Raw genomic sequence first — 22657 nt, forward strand, 5'->3', positions numbered from 1 at the left:
ATAAAATGGCGAGTAATGTAAGAGTCGCAGTTTGGTGGTTCGGTTCTGACACTTCTCTCAGCACACCCTCTGTCTAAGGCGTAAATTGCCTTGAGGTGCAGTTTGTGCAGCTGTTGACATGCGTTTGAGTCTGTGTAACATGCTCCTCAGATTTCCCACTGCCCCACACCTACTAGCAACTCAAAACATTAGGTGGTTACAGCAAACGTTTCACAAGGGCCAAGAGCTTGAGCCCAGCTTTGAATGAATCACGGTGTTCTATTATGCATTCGGTCTTCATTCTCAATGAGGAGATGAGACTTTCCCAATCTTACATGGAGACTCAAGGCTATATATTTTCCCCAACTATTCTTCTCAGCCACAAGGACGATGCATTAGAGAGGTCATTTCATCCCTGGAGTCCAGTCCCACACTATGGAAATGCGTTATCGTTTAGACAAGAGGGCATACTCTCGTCAGTACAAGGAAAATAACGTTGATGTCTTGATGTTTGACCAGAAGGAACAAATAGTGATTGTATTGACTGTTGTCTTTTGGGCTGAAGAATGAAGGTAAACAAAAAAGAAATGTGTTGGCTAATAAAATAGACCAGCATACACGTTTAGGATCAGTAAAGGTAATTATGAGACTCCGCCACTCCCAGGAAATACACAGAAGACAGCTATCCTTTTAAAGATTTTTAATAGGTACTTAAAAATGGACAGTTCATATCACAGTTACGGAACTGTGATCCTGTTAGCTATGAGGAGTATGCATTTTTTTCCAGTAAAACAGTTTCATGCTTATAAAAGTCACCGAAGGTCAAGTTGTGGCAAGAGCACGTACAATAGGACCAATCCAAGTAGCAAAGAGGGGGAGGCAGAGAGGTTAGAAAGCAGTCACACCGTTGACACGAAAAGAACAACGAATACACATTTCTGTATTTTGAAGGCAATTCACAATCATTTCCAGGAATTCTGTGAGAATTTAAGGCCATTTGTTCTAAAGAAATGTAGACATGACTTCACAAAACTGTAGTTTGTATAAAAACTGTACATTGAAAACTATTTAGAATTGATTGTGAGCAGGCAGATCAGGGCGGAGGGGTGGGCTATTTCACACACAGGCAGGTCGGGCCACAGGGGTGAGTTTATTTCACAAATGTGTTGTGCGCTGAGTCACGGGGTCGTGTACGTGGAACTGAGGATTCACAAGAGACTTCAGCCTGTGAAACCCGTGAGTCGAGGTGGGAGGGTGAGAACGCAAATCCCGAGCGAGAGAGGCAGTATCCCTTTGAATTAAAATATCTAGACAGGATACAACGTAATACAAGGTTCAAAATACCTGCTACATGGTTTGGAGTTACAGTCTTGGTTTTACTCATTAAATGATAGCATCGTAAGGATGGTGGTTTTGATACAACGTGTATTCTGTGCATTAACAGTTCACAATGTTTGCCTGTTTGTTGCTTCTAGTTTGCATTGCGAAAGACAAATTGACCGCAGTCTAAATTTAAACCCAAAGGCCATGAAAAGATGCATATTACAGGGCCTCATCTGTTTATAAATAGAAACTCCCGCTATTGGCCAAAACTGATGACGGGTATTAATCGTGAAGGAGATTGCCTTAGTGATCTACCTCCTTCTCTTCCCTCACTCATACTGCAAGTGTCCAGACAGTCATTCAAAGAGATATTGCTCCTGTGGTTATAGCTATTGCAATTTAGAAGACAAAGGATTCAATATTTAAAACTTAGTCTTAAGAACAGTTATAAAAGTATTGAAATTTAAAAAGTAGTAACGTGTAAACATCGACACAGAGACTGCCGGCCTATATATGTAGCAGTCAAGGACAACATTTGTGTTAAAAACGTAGCTTGTGCTTTTTCCCAATAATACATTGGAAATGGACTATTCCGTCGAGAACAAAACAAAAAAAATATATTCAAAAATTAGAGAAGACATCTCTACTTCGCTTCAAGCATTTAAACCATTATTTCCCCGGTTGCTCATGCAACAACCATATTTACAGTTTTGGTTTAGGAAGAGAATTAATTTTGGATCCAAGAAAGCACATTTTCCCCAGTACTGCTGAAACCACGCTGAGAAAGTCCCCTTCCCTGGTTCATAGCAGAGCACCAGGATCAAAGAACAGGCTTCGCAGTTCTGACTGGCGTGTGAGGGACGTCGGCATCAGGATGCGGTCATATCTGCGTCTGCAGCACGTGTGTGGGAGGGGTGTAGGGCGGAGGTGCGGGCGATGGCTTAATTCCTCTGGCTCTCATGTAGGAGAGGAACTGCTCAGGGATCTCAGCTAAGACATCTTTGGCCAGTCTAGCCATGCTCAGGATGTGGTTTCCACTTCGGTCAATATAATCCCTGAATGGCACAAACTAGAACAGAGGGGAAAAAAAAATGATTCTTACAACTTTCAGCTATTAATGTTGACAGACAGAAAAACGGCACGTGCGGATAGTTAAATTTCTTTTTTCAACATTTTACTTTTGCGAGTGGTTTTCGAGACAGGATCTCGCTAGCCTGGGATTCTCCCGCTTCAGTTTGGGGATATCAGGTGTGCATTACCATGTCTGGCTTATTTTCATCTTCGGCTGCCAATTTGACTCAATCTAGAGCCATCTGAGGGAGTCTCAAATGAGGGAATGCCCAAATGAGATTGGCCCTCGGCCACGCGGCCACGGCTGTAAAGGAATTTCTTGATTGAGGATTGAAGTGGGCGGACCCATCCCACCGTGGGTGGTACCATTCCTAGGCTGTGTGGGGAAGCCGGTTGAGTGACCCAGACACTGAGCCAGCAAGCAGAATCCCTGCTTGGATTCCTGGCCGGACTTCCATCAGAGACGAAACTGACCTGAAATTATAAACCCAACAAATCCTCTCCTCCTCATACTTGCTTCGTGTCAGAGTATGTTGTCCCAGCAACAAGGAGAATCCCGAGTGCCCCGGATGATCAATACACATCCTACCTTTAAAATATATTTGTCACTACATCTGACTATCACAGCAATCAGATCCTCATAATGTGCGTTTAGCAAAGAGGATGCGATTCTCTCCTTGTGCCTTGCTTTGGGGCACTTCCTAACTGAAGCCCAACATCCGGGGACATTTAACTTCTACGGAGCCTATTTTCCTGTCAAGTAATGCTAGCCCATGCCTGATACGGTTTTGATATAAAAGTTAGCTAATGTGGAAAATGGAGAGATCTTACATTTTTCCACATAGAAAACAGCACACATGACTGAGGAGTCCTAAACACATTATATTTAATTGTAGTGAGAACATCACACCCTAACTTTTAAATAGGAAAAGCACACAGTACCTACGGTGGGAACTTGGACCCCAGGACAGCATACACTCGTGTGTGATTTGTGAACGCAAAAGATCTCAGCATGACATACTGGAATCATTCTTACTGGAATGATATGATTATTTTCATATTTAAATGTCATTGCTTTGCCTTTATCTAACCATTATACAGCAGCCCTTATCAGTTCTACACCTGTGTGCTCGGCCAAGGGACCGTCCGGGTCCATTGTCATTTGGAATGGTAACTTAGTTAATAAACACAGTAGTGCTGAGTACAGCAGTTCAATTTCTCTATAAGGAATAATTCTGGAAGCAGCTTGGAAATGTTGAAATAATTCAGGATGTGACTAGTTTATAAGCACATCAGTCTTCGGCCTTGAAATAAAAAGGAGAGAAGACGTAATTAATTTAGGATGAGAATAATTTCTGCATATAGGATTTATGTATAAATGTGTGTGTATGTATGTGTGTATATATAGATATGTGTGTGTGTGTGTGTGTGTTTAAATAAATGTCTTTCTTTCAGAGAGACCAAGAACATCCCCTTTTCATATTGTAGTGTAACTTTGACAAACGTGTTCTGAAAACTCTCTTTGGATGGGAGCCATTATTCAAAGCATACTTCAAGAATTCAACTCTTATTTGTGCACTCAAAACAACCCAGCTGCTATGAGGAAAATGGGTTAAAAAGAGAGAAGACCGAATAGCGGGTGTAATTTTGATGGCACGAGCAACCGCTTCTGCTCCGTTCACTTTCTACAGACTCTAACTCAGCTTTCAGACACGTGACAGACAGAAGGCTTCGCTCACCCCTGAAGGCTGCTAAGCCAGGACAGGAGAGAAAGCTCACACTGTGTTCAACCTTAATGAGGAGAGCGTGGGAGGGCATGACTTTGTAATTACTTTGTATAAGTCCCATTTCTTCACTAAAGGCCAGAGGTCACTGTAAACAAAAACTTGGAGGTGCAAAGAAACAAGGCAAATTCTGTTTTTCTCTCTCATTTAATCTAAATCAATAATTAAAATAATTTAATTTTTTAATTTAAAAAAACATTTAAGCCTTTTTAGCGAGCACTATAAGACAGGCTTATTCTCTCTCTCTCTCTCTCTCTCTCTCTCTCTCTCTCTCTGAAGATAAAATTACTTTTTTATTAGCATGGGCTTTCTTATGCATGTCCTATTTGTTATATGTGTATAGACATGCATACAACTTAATTCACCACATGCTTTATTGGCATTTTTTCTACTTCTGTTTTATTAAAAATGTATTTTTTTTCCTCATACGATGTATCCTGATTACTGTGTTATCTCCTTCTGCGCTTCCTCCTGCTCCTGCCCACCTCTCCTCATTAACTCATAGAGACTGTGGGCACACGCACAGGGCTTGCACAGGTCTGTACCAGGTGGTGTCCTAGAGCAGAGAGAAGACGTGGACAAAGGCTTCCATCCTTAACCTAGATGCTATCCTCAATCGTTAACCACCTGCAAGGAAAAAATTTGTTTTCCTCAAGGGAGTCTCAGTGGGGAAACAAACTATGCTTAGGGTAGGCTGTGTGCCCAGCAGTAGATGCCCCCCCCCCAAAAGGAGCTCAATGGTATCTTTGGTTCTTTGTCTCATAATATTATGTCAGGGATTTTTTTCTTTTAATTTTATCCTTTTAATTTTTATAATTACACACACACACACACACACACACACACACACACACACACACACCTCTCTACAGGTCCTTCCCATATATATCTTGGCTTCCGGCTTTGCATTTTAACCGGCTTCCAGTTGGAGCATGCAAACAAATGGGTTTCCTGTCTTTTATCAGTTTCTTCTGTACTCTTAAGCTCTTTTACTTCAGCTTGGGTTTTGAGAATTTTGCCCTATTCTAGAAGTATCAGAACTCTTAGGAGCCTGTTTATAAACAATGAATAAAACAACAACAAAATACACGTAAGATTTTTATCCCTGGATTAAAATTCATCCTTTCTAACTCAAGTTTCTTAGATAGCCACTCCCTTTGATATGTCACCCGAGCCCCAGTGGAGAGCCCTGTCAGAGAAAGTCATTGCTACCAATAGGGTTTTAACTCATCATGAAAGTATGTCGAGAGTAGGAAAAAAAGCTGAGAGCTTTCTACTTGCTAATCCTGAATTATCTCAATGTTTCCCCGAGGGGCATTTGTTCTTCCATCCCGCTGCCAGGTACATTGTCAGCAAGCAGGGAAATGCCAACAGCTCCCCACTGTCATTACCTCTTGTCACATCAACTTGACAGCTCTCAGGGCAAAAGATCCTTTAGTTGTTTTGCCCATATCCTCCGACCCTGACATTTCGCTACTCAGATCACCCTCTATTCTATGATCTAATCTCTCGTTTCCGAACACTCAGCTGGGGACATTTGGTTAAGAAAATAAATAAAGCAAAACCAATCCCCACATATGGTAAAGGCACTCCACCATCTCTGAACTCAGAGCCTTAAACAGGTACGTTAAGAAAGCATTGTCCACAGTGTGCTGACATAACCTATCGGTACAGCGAATACAGTGGACGTGGGTGTTAAGTATTCTGCTCTGCAGAAAACATGACATGCGTGGGGTTCCGTGTCTTCTTTCGACTCTTCCCCTATGTCATGTCCCCGGTGTGGAGGGACATTCCTCACAGCTGCTCCGGATGAATGTGTTTGCCTATCTGTGAGAACAAATTTGAACGTGTTCAGGCCAGTTGGCTTTTAGTTGATGTCTACTCAATTGCGTTTGATTTGTCTACAGGGTAGAACTCCATTCGTGCGTTTTCAAGTCTAAGACTTCAAGGCTCTTATGTCCCTTTTAGTGGGAAATATAATTTAATTTTTTTTAAAGGAAACGAAAGGCTGGCCGGCAGCTTCATGCAGCCAGGAAAAATGGCACTGCATGTAATGCAATGGACAAGTCATAGCACAACAAGCATCCTCTGTATCTACTGAACTATGAAAATAAGCACTGCAGGAACTCATCCTGCCTACTGTAAATACAAGACAGAGTCTCCCGGTAAACGGGATACGATCTCACGCAAGACGGTCAAATCAAGGCACAGCTGCTATAAACTAAAGACCGGCAAAATGCCTGCCCTACTGACACTGTGCTGGTACCTAGCAGTGAGATGGTTTCTGCTTAGGGATTAAATATAATATGTTATATTAATTTGACTGAAGAGGAAACTGAAGCTTAGAAAACTTAACTTAGGGGCTGGAGAGATGGCTCAGTGGTTAAGAGCACCGACTGCTCTTCCAGAGGTCCTGAGTTCAATTCCCAGCAACCACATGGTGGCTCACAAGCATCTGTAATGGGATCCGATGCCCTCTTCTGGTGTGTCTGAGGACAGCAACAGTGTACTCATATCAATCAATCAATCAATCAATCAATCAATAAAAGAAAGTTTAACTTAGCAAGGCCAAGCACCAGTCATTGTTGCCTCTGACTCTGACATGTCAGATTCTACAGTTATGTGGAAAGATGGCTGCTCAGAATTTTATGTTAGTATAGAGATATATTATGATAGAAGTCAATTTTGGAATCAGAACTTGATTTATAGTCAAAATAACTCTGTGTGGCTTACTTAATTCTCCCTCTTGGATCGTAGTTGTTTCATATGGAAGGGAGTGGAGCGAAAGAAAGGGGGACGGACACAGTTCAAGGCAGAGGGCTTCTACCTGCACCAGCGAAAGGTGAGCGACCCAGCTAAATGACAAGGCAGACTAGAAGGAAGTGTGTGCTGTAAAGACAGACAGGATGTGGCTTTCAGTGTGTTTAGCAAAAGAGGAAAACTGAGGTCAGGCTGTGGAGGATTTATGTGGCCCAGATGAGCAGTAAAGAATTGTCTAAGACATTTTAGGATTGCATCTAGTTTCTGGCTTCTGCTGGTCAGCTGGGGATTATGGGCAAGAAGTAACTGAAATGAGATTTACTTTTAAAAAAATATAGTAATCAAGTGTCGGTCATAATGTTAACTAAGGGGTCAGTGATGAAATGCTACGGGTCTTAGCCTGCTTAGACCTATGTAGAGCATGTAACAGACTCAAATATTCTGCGCAAATGCAGAAGCTGCTTAATACCTGACAACATAAGAAAACGTCAAACTACTGTCCCCAACTTCCAGCTGAATATCAGCTACATTCTGTAAGATATAGCCTTCATTTTTCCAAACTGAGAGACCTGAGGATTTATTAGTAATGTATCTAATAACTTGATCAGCTTAAGAGTAAAATAGTCTGCAAGAAAACCAGAGCCTACACAGCATTTATTCTGCCTTCTGATGCTATTTTACTGGCTTGTTCAGACTATTTTTTTGAACAATGGAAGATACAAAATATTATCCTACTGTCGGCAACACTCAATGTTTCCATATAAATAACCGATCTACAAATATTTCAGCAGAACATGGAAAACTTTGAGAGCAGATCCATAATGTGATTCAAGGTGGTAAGGAGAGATGATTCATGGATATGACTGGAATGCGTTTTGCAAAGGTGAATTTAGGAACTTGTCTGTGAAATTAGAGGAGTGTATAAAGTCCCCTCCCTGTATTCAGAAATGTAAGAAAAGACGTTTTCATCCAGGGGCTCCTAATTCCAGGGTACATGTCAATCTCTTGTTTAGTATCTTTAAGACTCCTTCATTCTTCTTAAAGTTGGGGTTTATGTGGCAAATCTTGAGTCTCTCTCAAGGTAAGTTTGATTTCTCAGTGCCACAGTCGTGATAGACTTGCCTCAGAAACGGGTTTTCAAAAAGAGGAGATTTCCCTAAATACGTAACTTGTATCTGAATGAACTTAGGCCAATGGATCACAGAGTTTTATGCATACTACAACCTCAGAGAAAAATCAAAGACAAAGGAGCTTGGACTCTACCGACAATAGACGAGGCTAGAAGAGCCTACCCACTGTGCTTTCATGGACCATCTGGGCCTAATCTCAGTCAGTATCCCTTTGCCACCAGTCCATTGGGAGACATGGCAGTTCTTATTTTCACAAATGTCAATAGGTATGGTTTTGTGGTAACAGCATAAAGTAATGGCCCTTTAAAAAGAAGTTTTGGTGAGGTGACCAGCCTTGATTCCTCAGGGATAACGTTGTGTTGCCTCTCTCAAACACTCATTTTGACAGAACAAGCTATGAGATTCCCTTGTTGATTTTATAAAGAAGCTTCACCATGGCAACAGAGCACATCCTGAAGTCCTTCACATATGAGTTTCCTCTCAGTGATTTGATTTTTGGAAAGTGTGGGCTAGACATTATGTAGGGCTTTCAGATAAAGTAAAATAACTTGGACCCATCATTATGATGATGAGGTTAAGGCAAATAATTATGTGTCTAATTATGGAGATGAGCACCGTGAGACACTTAAATGATGCATCCCCACGGCCTCTTCCTCAGCTACTTTTGGCTGAATTATTCACTTTATGTGTTTGTGCCTTTTACCTTATGCCTCGTAGAGAAGTTGAAATCATATTTATTTATCTTTTAGAACAATTATAGTAAAATTGTCTTGGTGTTAAGATGTAATTTTATTGATTTGGGAGGAGTAATTTACAATCCTTTTAGTATTTCTAATTAGTACTATTAATGATTAGGAATTATTATTTCTTTATTGCATTGCTGCAGATCAAACCCAATAGAGTTTAGCATCAAGTTCTCTAGCACAGAGAGACACCACGATCCTGGTATTTATCAGCTTGTGGCATTTTCTCCCCATAATCATACTAATCATCATTTTGTTTGGCTACTCCTGGGATGTACGTCAGGGACACATTTTATGTAGATTGTCTCACGTCACTTCACAAGGCTGCTCATCGCTCAGAACATAGAAAATTAGTTTGTCCAAGTTATCACAAGTTAGAATTTGCATCCCGTTCTATGGGATGCCAAATTGTAGTTTTTACAGTAGTTACACTAGGAGTAAGCATACAGGAAATTATTTAGAAATCATATTGGTGACCACTGTTTGTGCCCATAAAATGTGCATACCACGCCCTTAAATGGACTGAGGCTTGACTGCTGCCTCCTTAAGAAGGCATATATCACAAAATCCTTCCTCTTTTGCATCTTAAAAGACGCACACACTCTAAGTAAAGCATGCATAGATTTGGTTGTACTAACTCCCTTCTCACAGTGACAATTGTTAACTGATCGTTTTCTTCTTCTTGCTCCCCAAACAGCAGGCCATACTTAGTTAAGTAATTTTCTCAAACATTTTCTACATGTAAAATTTGTAGATAATAAATCATTTATATGCCATGGACCATAAATTCATTTATGTACAGCTCATTTCTATATATAGTTTTAACACGCATGTTTTCACGTTTCCAACCGTAATCCTAGAAAATTCTAACAATGGTTATAATTTTTTAAATGTTTTATTAAACAGTTTATTTTTGTATATAGCATGTTTTTAAGTGGTCCATCTACATGAAGACTAATATGTTTACAGCTTCCTGTTTTACTAAAGATCATGATCAACATTTCTCATAAGAGTAGATTAGGAAAAGATAACTATTGATACTTGCTCTTTACATAGAGTGAACCTGAGACAGAAGAAAAAGCAATTCCATACAGATTCTAGTCCCTGATGTTTAAGGTATACCTCATAGACAAGAGACCAACTAAGCTAATGGAACCCAGCATTCCTAATTGCCATTCAAGTTGCTTCTTCTCAACGAAGGAGACAGACAACGTTTATTTCAATCCTTACCTGTACAATGTCTCTTTCGGCATATTTCCCTCTGGAGGAAACTCTCACATCATCCCCATCCAGTTCAACCATTGCTTGAAAAGGAAATACAGTCGTTAATTGAATACAATGTAGTGAAATCAAACTGTGAACCAAGAAATCACTAGGTATGTGTGCAGCAGGACACCCCTGTGACGTCCCAGGAAGGGGCCGACAATCTTCATTTCTTTAACCATTGTCTCCAAACAGCCTATGGAGTACACCATCTACTGCTGACGAGAGCCATGAGTATGAATGACTCCCTGGAAGTCAGAGGAGTCAGTGCACTGGGGAGAGCGCTCTGATTCTATCTTTCCATCTCATTTAACAGCCCACAGGATCTAAACCTGGGCTTATGCTTAAATGATCAAATGGGCATGTGGCGCTAAACCCATCAATTTTAATATTTTTCTAATCTGAGAAACAGCTGCAATTACTATCTTCAAGTTGAACCTCACACTTGCTGACATTTCAAGCCCACACTGCCCACGTTTTACTTCATAGATCACTGCAAAAACAAAGTGGCATTTATTCGGGTCCCAGATAAAGTATGTTTTTTTGTGAAGGATGATAATTCTGCGAGTTGAGAAATAATTTCAACATTGGCTGCCACAGCTGGTATTCACAAATCCTGTCCAAAGAGAGCAGCTGCTGATGTCTGATGCTGCAATTAGAAAGATCTCCCAGAGTTTATTAAGTTTGCTGTGAGAATTCTCTAAATAATTAATTGTATGAGTGAACTGGCTTGGGCTTGAAGTGTAATTCTATTACTGAAAATTCATTTTTCCCACACAGGACAATCAACAGACTCCAAAGAGGCCCCAGAAATTAGAGCACTGCTCAGCTAGAGCCCCATCTTCAACTGCAATCTTCCCTTCAGTCCCTGTAATGAATTTAGGTTGGGAAACACTGTTTTTGATTTATCTTTCTACATATGTTCATGAGTCAATGTTTTGGCTGAAGCACTACTAGTAATTATAATTAACAGATTTGCCTGTATACACAGTATATGCCTTAATTCTCGAAAATGTGTGTGTTCTACCAAGAATAATGCCAATACCTTATTCTTGGGTATGCTCACATATTTGAAACAAATAATTTCCAGTATCATCTGGGCTCATTTTTATAGTCAATCAGATCAGTTCCACTGCCATTGAATTTTGTTCTTTCCCGTGGTGGGGTTCTCTGTTTATAAAGATAATTCTATCAACTAACTAGAGGCTGGGCTCACATTCAATTAGCATATTGTGCTCATGTTAGTGTTTCAGCTGGCAACAAAACGATCCATCAACTTATCGCCGTTCTTTGAAAGTTGCCAACATTCTTCACCCACAAAATGTGTGTCCCTAGAATGTTCTTGGCCTTACAGACCAAGTCTCAATTTCTCTGTCAGTCTTACATAGTATTTTGAGGTACAAACTTTAATAAAAGGTCAGAGGTGACTGTTCAATTAATGTACAAACTAGAGGGAGGTGTCTTACTCAATGGTGGTCTTTTAATTTGTGCACGAGCTATACTTATACAGATAAGGACATTATACATAAACTCAGCCATACTCTCCAGCACAGGTCAAGCTGACAGAAGTGTAATGCCACAAGAATACCACTGAAATCTTGCCACTCACCATCAAATTCTGCAGGGCCAACACCTACTATAATTATTGACATGGGGAGCTTGGAGGCCTTTAGGAAGAAAACCATAATTAGATTTTAATTAAGACATTTAGTTCTTAAGAGAAAAAGAAAAGAAAATGCGTATAAACATTTCTGCAGACTTTGAATCTGGCTATTTTTACTTTTTATTTGCCAGTCCTTGAAATACCAATATTTTAAAAAAAAAGCTTAAAAAAAAGAAAATCATTTCCTGATTTTTCTGACATTTTCACAGATGCTCATTAAGACAGTTCTTAATGACATATTCAAATTGTTATCTGAAGTAATTATCAGGGTGAATTATTATCAGAACTAACTCGTACAGCGAATTAGCAAGTGCAAACACATGGTAACTAAGCTATGTTTAACGTTATTCATTTATGCATTCAATATCGACGAGCTGTTGAGACTGAATATTTGATGTTACAACACGGGTTTCACCATATAAAGCACTTAAATTAGATTCTATTTAAGGTCCTGAGATGGGGCTGGGAAGATGGCTCAGTCCTAACGGCTCTTACTACAGACCCTGATGGACGGATGAACCCAGGGACTCATGATAGAAGAAGGAACTGACTTTTTCAAATTGTCCTCTAACCTCCACGTGTGCACTGTAAATGCCTGTCCATACACATATACACAAATAATACATATAAATGTTATTCTTTAAAACTTCAACACTCAGAATCAGTAACAGGCGCATAGCACACACAGAGGGGACATCTTGTGCTGGGAGTTGGTGGGCTATAAACAACTCTTTCTTAGTGCTGTGTCACTTTTTACCTAATTATGAATCATTAAGTCATTAAACCAAAGTGAAAACTAATAGTGCTCACTAGAAAGGAAACAGAAATTCAGCGTATGTGTAGGCAAAAAAGTGTTCCCTGCATGTACTGATTTTTTTTCTCCTATATATTTCTCTGTTACTAAAATTGTGAGGTCTGACAAGCAACCCATCTATTCAAATCGCTTTTAATTAGATATTACTCTATTCCAAACAATGCCAATGGTAGGCACAGAAAAGATTGGTAAACTGACGTAATTTTAAGCCTAGACTTTATAGCTAATTTTTGAAAGGAGATAATAACATCACTAACTAAACACCCCCGGGATTTTAATGCACAGGAGGCTTTAAACCAAGTGCAGAAGGAAAGAGTGACTACAGCATCTCCAAGGAGCCAGAATATTAGGACACGACAGGTCCTGCTCTTAAGAGTGTGCATGAGTACAAACCAGTCTACTGCTTAGAGAACAAATAAATCTTATGAGTGAAGGAAATCTCTCCCCTCCTGTCCTCATGTGCTGGTCTAAGTGTGTAATTGTTTCTGGATAAGTTAAGGATGGCATCATCTTCAATGGTGTGGCCATTCTGTTTCTCGGTGAAGTCAACCGAGAAAAAATAGGCTTCATTCTCAACCCAAGTGGTACTGTGGGGAGACCCCGGCACTACTCACGTTTACTATGGATTCTTTAGTCTGAGCCATATCTGAGATGACGCCGTCCGTCACAATGAGGAGCACAAAGTACTGGGAGCCATCTTTTACAGAGGATGCATATCTACAAAACAACAGGAAGATAAGAGCAGCATGTGAGACACGAGGACCTCCAGATGTGTACGGCGTAGCCAAACCAGCCTTCTACTATCGAGAAAATACTTATGCCTACACTGGAAGCCTCTGGTATACACACTTATGTACATATTTTTCTGAAATGACAAACAAAATTAACTACAGTGTTGGTGCCTGTCAGGACACCGAAACATTTAGCTGTCTGCCTCAGAAGTGGTTTCATTAACAAAGGATATCAGAATTTTTTTTTTTTGGTAAAAAGTAATATTTGGATATAGGTTTGAAAAAAAGACCTATTCTGACAGCAATGTATAATGTTTAAGCTCTTCAAAAATTAAGTCATCAGAACTTGATTTTCCTGAAAATTGTCACCGTAATATTTAATGTTAGCATTTGTCATTATGTGTATTAATTGTATGCATGGTACTCAGTGCATATGACATCATTTTGTAAATTTAAGCAGTGGTTAAATCATTACTTTGAACTGCACACAGGTCATCACCTGCTTAACACTGTGAATACATTAAATGTCACTGACGTGTACACACTGAAACAATCCTTTTATACATCACTGAGCCTTCACCTCAATAAAAAGAAAACGCCTTCACAGTTCTAAGTGTGCATGTGTGCACAAGTATGTATGTGTGTGTGCGTGCATGTATGTACAAGTATGTATGTGTGTGCATGTTTGTACAAGTATGTATGTGTATGTGCATGCATGTGTGCACAAGTATGTATGTGTGTGTATGCATGTGTGCACAAGTATATATGTATGTGTGCATGCATGTGTGCACAAGTATGTATGTGTATGTGCATGCATGTGTGCACAAGTATATATGTGTATGTGCATGCATGTGTGCACAAGTATGTATGTGTGCAAGTTTGCACAAGTATGTGTGTGTACGTGCATGTGTGCACAAGTGTGTGTGTGTGTGTGTGTGTGTGTGTGTGTGTGTGTATGCATACTGGCACACATGTGCGGGCTTTCTCTCTGGCCTAGAGCTGGCCACATAAACTAGTTCATGTCCAGTAATGAGTGAGTCTTCCAGAGCTCTTAGGAGACAGGGAAGGAAACAAGAAGACCTGGGCCTGCGTCTCTAAAAAAATTAACCAGACCACAGAAAAAATGATTTAAAAGATGTATTGGGTGGCCAAAGAAATTACTCCCACCATGAAGGACCCTAACTGACCTGCTTGAACAGTTTGGATGCTGACAATCTATCGGAGCTGATTTGGAAATCATATGACTAAGAATATTTGCGAGTTTCTTAGGTACAAAAGAAACTAGTATCTACTCGTGCTATTTATAAGTGGGTGTTGACAGAGCTCACTCACTGACACTCGTAGAAGCAACTGACCATGAACACCAAGGATTCCACATCGGTATGGCAGCAAGACAAGCAATGGAGAACCCCAAACAGAGAAACCCATTATCCTTTCTACTTAAAAAATGAAACAACAACAAAAAAAAAAAAACCCACAATCTTAAAATTTCCAGCTGGAATTCAGTATTTAATATCTGAACAGTCATATCTTTAAAAAAAGAAAAAGCATCTATTACCAAGTATAATTCAAGTTTTATACTTTGTGTGATTAGTGTGAGGTATAATGTGATGGAAATAGCAATAGGAAAGCTTCTAGAAGCTCACTTCTTTCTATTTTAGACAAATCAAAGCTGCTAAAAATGGAAGCCTGCTAGCACATTGCAGAAGTGGAGTTTTATGAATGTAAACTCCAACTCTGAATGACTTAATCTCACTCAGCAGACAGGCTGTGCTCACGGGATGAAGAGAGGGGGATGACGGCCGAAGCAGATCACAGCAAACCTAAAACGTCTCTGTAGTTTGTCGTCCATCTTAAAATCCATAGAAACCCAGCCGTTTATAATACTTAGAAAATTTTAACACTTTATAACTAATGCTATGAAAGTGCGAGCATGTTTGAAAGGCTTGGTAAACTTAAAATTACTGTAAATTATATTTTCTATGAGAGCTGACCAATTTATTGTAGCACTTAATCAAAATACTAACTGAAAATTAATGTTTTGAAAACTACTCTATTTCTGTGTCATTTGCTCTATAATTGCGTCTTTTACTTGAAGAGTAAGTTTCAATTTCAGACAAAATCAATCTCATACTACTATTCTTTTTAATTTGGCCTCTTTGTAAAATACTTAGGATAAAAATAATTAATATATTTACAGGCGGTATGGAGAAGGAAGTTTCTGGTGAGCCACACTCCAGGCTCCTTTCAAGTGACAAGGAGACATGGGCTTGTAGATAAAATTACATTACAGAAGTTTCCTTCCTAATGGAGCCTTCAGTGAACTGGATAATTAACTCTTATTAAAGCCCATATCACTACCTGTTCTGGAGTACAGCCAATGTATAATTTATATGTTAATATGACTATGATAAATCTGAGAGGAAAATTAACTTTGTCAGAGTTACGGAGTTTAAGTATATCCATCTGACGTTTCTTTCCTGGTTCCTGGTGAATTTTACATAAAAGTTCAGAAATGGCTCACTCAGATTTGTGAAGTATTCTTCTAGCTTTTTGTTAGCTCCAAGGAACGCAGCAGGCATGAAGAAAAAAGAAATGGACTAGGGCACTTTTCGGTTGAGTAATTAGATTATCATATTTTACAATGGATTGGGCCCTCTTCTTAATATTGAGTAAAGGGAGACACACATTTAAACGTTTCATAATGAGAAAATTCTACATTGCAAAGTTGCCACCCAAAACTGCCTCTGTGATGAAGTGAGCAAGAGACTGTGCAAAAACGGGGAAGCGCGCTTTGTTTCCATCTGTGTTTATTGTTTTGTCTGTCTGTCTGTGTCTCTGTCTATGTACACATCTGTCTAGTGTGTATGGATATTTTGACTGTCTATGTAAATCTGTCTGCCTGCCTGCCTGCCTGTCTATGTACCTATCTATCCAATGTGGGTGGATATTTTGACTGTATGTGTACATCTGTCTGTCTGTCTGTCTGTCTGTCTGTCTGTCTATGTACCTATCTATGTAATGTGTGTGGATATTTTGCCTGTCTGTGTACTCTGTCTGTCTATGTAACGTGTATGAATATCTTGCCTGTCTGTGTACTCTGTCTGTCTGTCTATCTATGTACCTATCTATTAATGTGTATGGATGTCTTGCCTGTCTGTGTACTCTGTCTGTCTGTCTGTCTATCTATGTACCTATCTATTAATGTCTATGGATGTCTTGCCTGTCTGTGTACTCTGTCTGTCTGTCTGTCTATCTATGTACTATCTATTAATGTGTATGGATGTCTTGCCTGTCTGTGTACTCTGTCTGTCTGTCTGTCTGTCTATGTACCTATCTATGTAATGTGTATGGATGTTTTGCCTGTCTGTGTACTCTGTCTGTCTGTCTGTCTATCTATGTACCTATCTATTAATGTGTATGGATGTCTTGCCTGTCTGTGTACTCTGTCTGTCTGTCTGTCTATCTATGTACCTATCTATTAATGTGTATGGATATCTTGCCTGTCTATGTATCTATGCACTGAGGATACCGACAATAGGCATCGTCTGTACTGGGACTGGTGTGGGAAATGGTTTTGAGCTACCATGTGTGTGATAAGCATCAAACCCGTGTCTTCTAGAAGAGCAGCTAGTGTTCTAACCACCGAGCGACTTCTCCAGCCTTCTGCGTGTTTTTAACCTCCGTGGCGGAGCCTAAAGTCAAAGGTGCAAGATATAGCAACGCGTGTTTTTTTGGGTCTGGTTATTGTGGTTACTGGGTTTTAGTCCACATGAATGGTCATTGCACATGTATGTTGTATCTGCACAGCAATGCTGGTGCCTCCTGGAGCTCCAGTGAAGAACAAGAGTCAATCTGTGCTACGGCACGGAGGCTGTTGCCAGAGATGCCATCGTCTCAGCAACGATTCCTGATTCACTCTGATTTCACTGTCTGTTCGCACAGATGGAAGGGATCAAAACAGGACGCATTTCTCAAATGATTTTGAGATTAGTTATGGAAAGCCCCGAAATAAAAATGTCAGCATCTAACAAGTGAAAAGTAAACTTAACTGGTTATCTTGATCCTACAATGTTCTCACCGTTGAATACAAACAAACAAACAGAGAAAGATGATGGATTGAAAATGGAGCGGGGTTACAGGAATTTCACTGTGAACAAGTGTGGGGGACGTGGCAGAATCAAAGCGATGACAGTGGTTCTCTGTGAGGGGAACGGGGCTAGACTAGTGGGATGGTAGCTAGAGGCCGGAACCTTCTGATGTCGGGTTAAGGCGCTTTTATTTAGATATACGTAAGGCATCAAGAGATGTTGAGATGTATTTTTTATGGTGTATGAAACAACCTTGAAATTTACTTTGTAAAAACCTCTGGGCGTGCATGGAATTGGAAGCAGGGCGCGTGAAGTCCAAAGGGACACAGAACCATAAATGCTGTGAATTTGATTTCTTTGCGCTTTCCTATTTTGTGTTTTTGACAACCCATTATTATCTCAAATCCAATTTGATACCTAGAAATCGGTCAAAAACTGAGCAATTGTACAGAATTGCTATTCCTCAAAAAGAATTAAAAATGCCGACAGATATTATATTATAACAGCCAAGCTTTCGCTCACGCAGGGAACTCCTGAAGGATACCGCAAGCAAACAGACGATACGGATACGTATTTGCTCCGACATAGGTACAAACAGGCTCGAATGGGGACATCTGATACTAGCATATCAGAAATCAGCCAGGAGACACCTTTCCCCACCTCTGGAGATATGGTGTATTGTATCTCCATTGGCCTCAAACTCGCTATGCACCTGAGTATTAATTACCTAAGCCTTCAGAACTATTGCTTCCTCTCCCAAGAGCTACGATTACACGAATGTTCCCCATACTCAGTTCGTGGGATGCTGGGGATATACAGAGGGCTTCGTGTATATTAGACAAGCACTCTAGCAGCTGAGTCCATCCATCCCAGTTGCCACTTAGCCCTTGCTGAGTGTTAATTTTTGGTATGGGATGCTGGGCCTATCTCCTGTTGAAATGCATTCACTAGAGAAGGAATATTCAACCTTTACAGGAGTGGAGCTTATGCACACGTTAACTAGGCTTTGAACAAAAAAATCAAACAGTTTTGTCTTTCAGCGGATGAAGCTTTTGGACAATGATTTTCGATCAGCCAGAAATTACCTATCTTAAAAAAGTATTAGAACTAAATTAAACATAATTTTAAAGGTAAAGAAAATGGGAAAAGCATTTTAAGACATTTATATTAAAAAGTGGTGAGATAGGAGTTCTTACTGTCCTAGAAAGAAAAGGTCATAAAAATCTACCTTTGTCTGTTTTCTTCCATTTTAAGTATAACATTAAATAATGATTAGATTGTGGCGTATTTTTAAATACAGGAGCTGAAACATTTTGCTAACAGTAACTTCTGTGTTTGAGATTTGGCAAGTGTCGAGCTTCACGTAGGAATGACAATAGCTTGTTGCAGAAACTGTAGAAGCGTTGTTTTATTGTGTTGAACTTTAATCCGTCTCATTTTGCTTTGCATGCATGTGGTGTGTGTGAGCGAGGTGTGCTCACCTGTGGAAGTGGAGTGGAGGTCAGGAACTGATGTCACGTGTCACCTAACTCATTTGGCACATTTCCTCTTTGACACAGAATCTCTCACTGAGCCTAGAGCTCACTGGTCTAGCTAGGATGCTGCCCAATGAACTCCAAGCATCCTCTAGTCTCTCAATCCCACCCTTAGCACTGGGGCTGCCGACACGAATCATGGTTCTAGAGGTTAGAACTCAGGCCCACATATGTACATGAACAGCAAGTACTTTATATCTCCCTAGTCCAGTACTATGCTTTAAATAGAAGTGGAGAAGCATATAAAATTTTTTTATATCTAAATTTAACTTTTGTGTTACCGGGACAAAAAAACACAGAACTGATTCATAAGTACTGATTAGCATATTTATAACAGTGGGCATGAATCCATATAAAATAAATTCTGTCATAAATTTTCACTGTTTCTTTTATTAAAAACTTTTGTGCGTGGTTGTGTCAGGGAATTAATTAAATTTCTTTTCCCTCAGTGTCTTTGATCCTGTTTTTCTTGGCAGCCATCAATACACTAGGATGATTTAAAGTGAAACATTCCTTCTATCAGCAACTTAAATTCAAATTATAAATAATGACCCAATAGTTGATTGAGACATGGATGGCTTGGGAACAGAAGGGTATGTAGCACACCATGGAGAAACAGAGAAAAGGGGGCAGAAATTAATTACCACTCCATTAAAAACCAGTGTTTGTTGTTATGAACAAATGAGGCCGAAATGCAGATTTTTTACGTTAACAGAAATCATTGAAGGAAGTGTTTGAGAAGTCCCCGACAAAGAGTCACCACAGAGAAGAGTCTCGTACATCTTTAGTCACTCCCGGATCAACCCTGACTGCTGAGATAGTCTGCGTATTTTTCCGTACCCCATGTGAAGTAAAGCGTGCTCATTTTCTGGTCACGTGTAGTGAAAAACCAAAATTCATTTCCATACTAATAAAACATCAATATGTATAAACAGAGTTTATGTTTTTACATTTTTTTTTTTCCGGAACGGGCAGTCTGAGTCACAGGCAAATTCTTCTTTCAGTAACATGTACTATCTACCGGCAGAGTTCTGGGAATTTATAAAATTAGCTTCTACATTAACACCAGCGAGGTTATAAGAACATGCCCCACATATCTCAGAAAGAAAGTGCTTCACATCTTAATGGGATCGTCTCACTATTTTTAGGCCACCACAGGACGTGACACTGATATGAACGAGTTAGACATTGTGAGACTGCCATTAAATGTGTTTGCAATTCACATGTATTTTCAAAGAAAGCACTTTCTTTGGTTGGAAAGGACAGGTCCTCACACAGCCTGGTGCACGTTTCTCCTGAGTTAGAGGAAGGGAGGGACCTAGGTGAGGAAGGAATGGCCAGGGCATTAGTGGGGTGAGGTTAGGCGGGGTCAGGGGAGAGACAGAGAGTGTCTCAGAGGGATAAGCGAATAAGTAGAAATATGTAGCTGCTGGATGGGGTGGAGGACGGATGGGAGATTCTCTAGGACGTTCCAGAGATCCTGGATGAGGGAGACTCCCAAGAGTCAATGCAGGTGATCTTAGCAGATACGCCCAACAGTGGGGATAGGGAACATGAAGAGACCACCTCCGGTAGCCCGACAGGGACCCCTAGTGGAGGGACGGGGACACGAACCCACCTACAAACCTTTTAACCCAAGATTGGTCCTACCTACAAGATGGAGCGAAGACTGAAGGAACAGTTGGCCAGTGACTGGCCCGCTTTGAGACTCATCCCATCAGCAGGCACCATTCCCTCACACTATTAATGGCGCCATGTTGTGCTTGCAGACAGGAGCCCGGCACACCAGCCCTCTAAGAGGATCTACCCAGCAGCTGACTGAGACAGACGCAGGTACCCAGAGACAAACATTCGAGAGACGTCTGGGACCCTTGTGGAAGAGTTAGGGGAAGACTCAAAGGCCCTCGAGGAAATGGCAACTCCATAGGAAGACCAGCCATGTCAACTAACCTGGACCCGTGGGAGCTCCCAGAGACAGAGCCACCAACCGAAGAGCATACTCAGGATGGTCCAAGGCCTCATGCACATAGGTAGCAGAGGGCTACCAGGTCCTCAGTAGGAGAGGATATGCCTAATCCTGCAAAGACTTGATGCCCTAGGGTAGGGAGATACGGAGGAGAGCTACTCTCTCAGTAGTGAAGGGAGAAGGGGTTGGGGAAGAAGCTCTGAGATAGGGGACCGAGAGGGAGGGGCAACATTTGGAATGTAAACGAATAGGCAAATAAATAAATAATTAAAAAATGAACTTGTGTGAAGTTCTCCGTAAAGTATTACTGATTACTTGGTGGTGACCACCTCACATCTACCCCTTACCTTTCGTAGAGGCACCGAGCAGTAAATACATTCATTGATCCTGGAATTTTGAAGCAGCGATGGGGTAGTTTCCACACAACCCTGAACATCAACCTGCACTAGCACAAACCCCTCCCCTGCTCTCTACTCACCTTGCTACGTGGTTTATTACGGGAGCAAAGTTGGTTGGCCCGTACAACTGCACAGATTTCAGACTTCTATAGTAAGCTTCCATGACTCCTTCAATGCCGTCACAGTAAGGATTCTGAGGGTTGCCATTCTTGTAGAAAGTTATGGGCAAAAAAGTTAAAAAGCAAAAACAACAACAACAAAACAATTAGTCTGCATGAAAACCAGCTAAAAAGATAAATTAATACACAATGACATGCAGAAAGATGATTTGAACTTAAAGTTTTCTAGTAGCAACCCCCTGTCACTAGTGAATTAATTTCTCAACAATAGATATTACACTGATCATAATATTAAGATCTAACACACACATACACACACACACACACACACACACACACACACACACACACACGCACGCATACACACACAATTTGAGGAGAGGGTGTAAAATTCAAAATGACCAGAGAAGCACATTAGACATTATAAAATCAAAGGTATCTCACTTCCACATAAATTTTTGCACACATTTTATTTAAAATCTAAAGGAGAAAATTGATAATTGCATTTATCTCTGGATGGCTAGGTATCTAGTCATTTTTCACTCCATATCCTTAACATAGTCTATATTTTCCCAATTTAATATAGGTAGTAATCATGTATTACAATCAGGAAAAAAAATAAATGTTATTAACTTGGTTTCCCTTGGAAACCGGAAAAAAAGCAAAATATTTGCTATGTATACAGTTTTCAGGGCACAGCCATCTTACCATGCCTAGAGTAAGGGTCATAAAAAATATAGCTCGAAATGAGAAATAGAAAAACAAGAAAAAGATTCAAAGAGGACATCCATGTAGTTCAAGTGAATGGAGCTGGTTAGTAACAAGTCCTTACTCCAGGAACAGTGTCTGTATGGAGACCACATCCTTCCTTCCTCTTATATTTTTGGTTGTGAGCTTAGCCTTTAACGGCTGAGCCATCTCTCCAGTCGAACATTCTTTCTCACACTACCCGTGCCCAGGCAATGTCGAAGTTAATTCCTGGTCCACTTTTCAAGCTATTCAAGTAAGACCATGTTAATTACTGATTTCTTATCTATTGGGTTTCTAGTGCTTTCCCGGTTGAAGTTTGGTCTTTTGTTATGCATTGTAATGTTAAGTGTGTGGGCCCCAAGACCTGGCTGTCCCGGAGATGAGAAAGTCCCAAGTGACACTATGGACCTTGCCCCTAAGTTATTTCTGATTGATGAATAAAGATGCCAACAGCCAATAGCTGGGCAGAAGAGATACAGACAGGGTTTAGGGTTCCCAGGCTTGGGGTTGGAGGAGAACCAAGAAGAGGAGAAGAAG

The 22657-nt window shown here is 40.4% G+C and overlaps 1 protein-coding gene across 4 annotated transcripts in view; it reads right to left on the bottom strand.

Annotated features, from left to right (window-relative positions):
* Window positions 1-664: 664 nt before the first annotated feature.
* Cpne8 (copine 8) overlaps window positions 665-22657 on the bottom strand; it is a 174024-nt gene continuing 152031 nt past the window's right edge. For 3 of the 4 annotated variants that reach the window (XM_087558325.1, XM_087558326.1, XM_087558324.1), the window contains 5 exons: window positions 21332-21459; window positions 13145-13247; window positions 11663-11720; window positions 10021-10094; window positions 665-2371 (listed from right to left, as the gene is read on the bottom strand). In XM_087558325.1, the coding sequence (XP_087414451.1) occupies window positions 2183-2371; window positions 10021-10094; window positions 11663-11720; window positions 13145-13247; window positions 21332-21459 (552 nt within the window). In that variant the 3' untranslated portion in view covers window positions 665-2182. 4 annotated transcript variants of the gene reach the window in all.

This window comes from Rattus norvegicus, chromosome 7, assembly GCF_021556685.1.
Source record: "Rattus norvegicus strain SHRSP/BbbUtx chromosome 7, alternate assembly SHRSP_T2T, whole genome shotgun sequence".
Classification (NCBI taxonomy): Eukaryota; Metazoa; Chordata; class Mammalia; order Rodentia; family Muridae; genus Rattus; species Rattus norvegicus.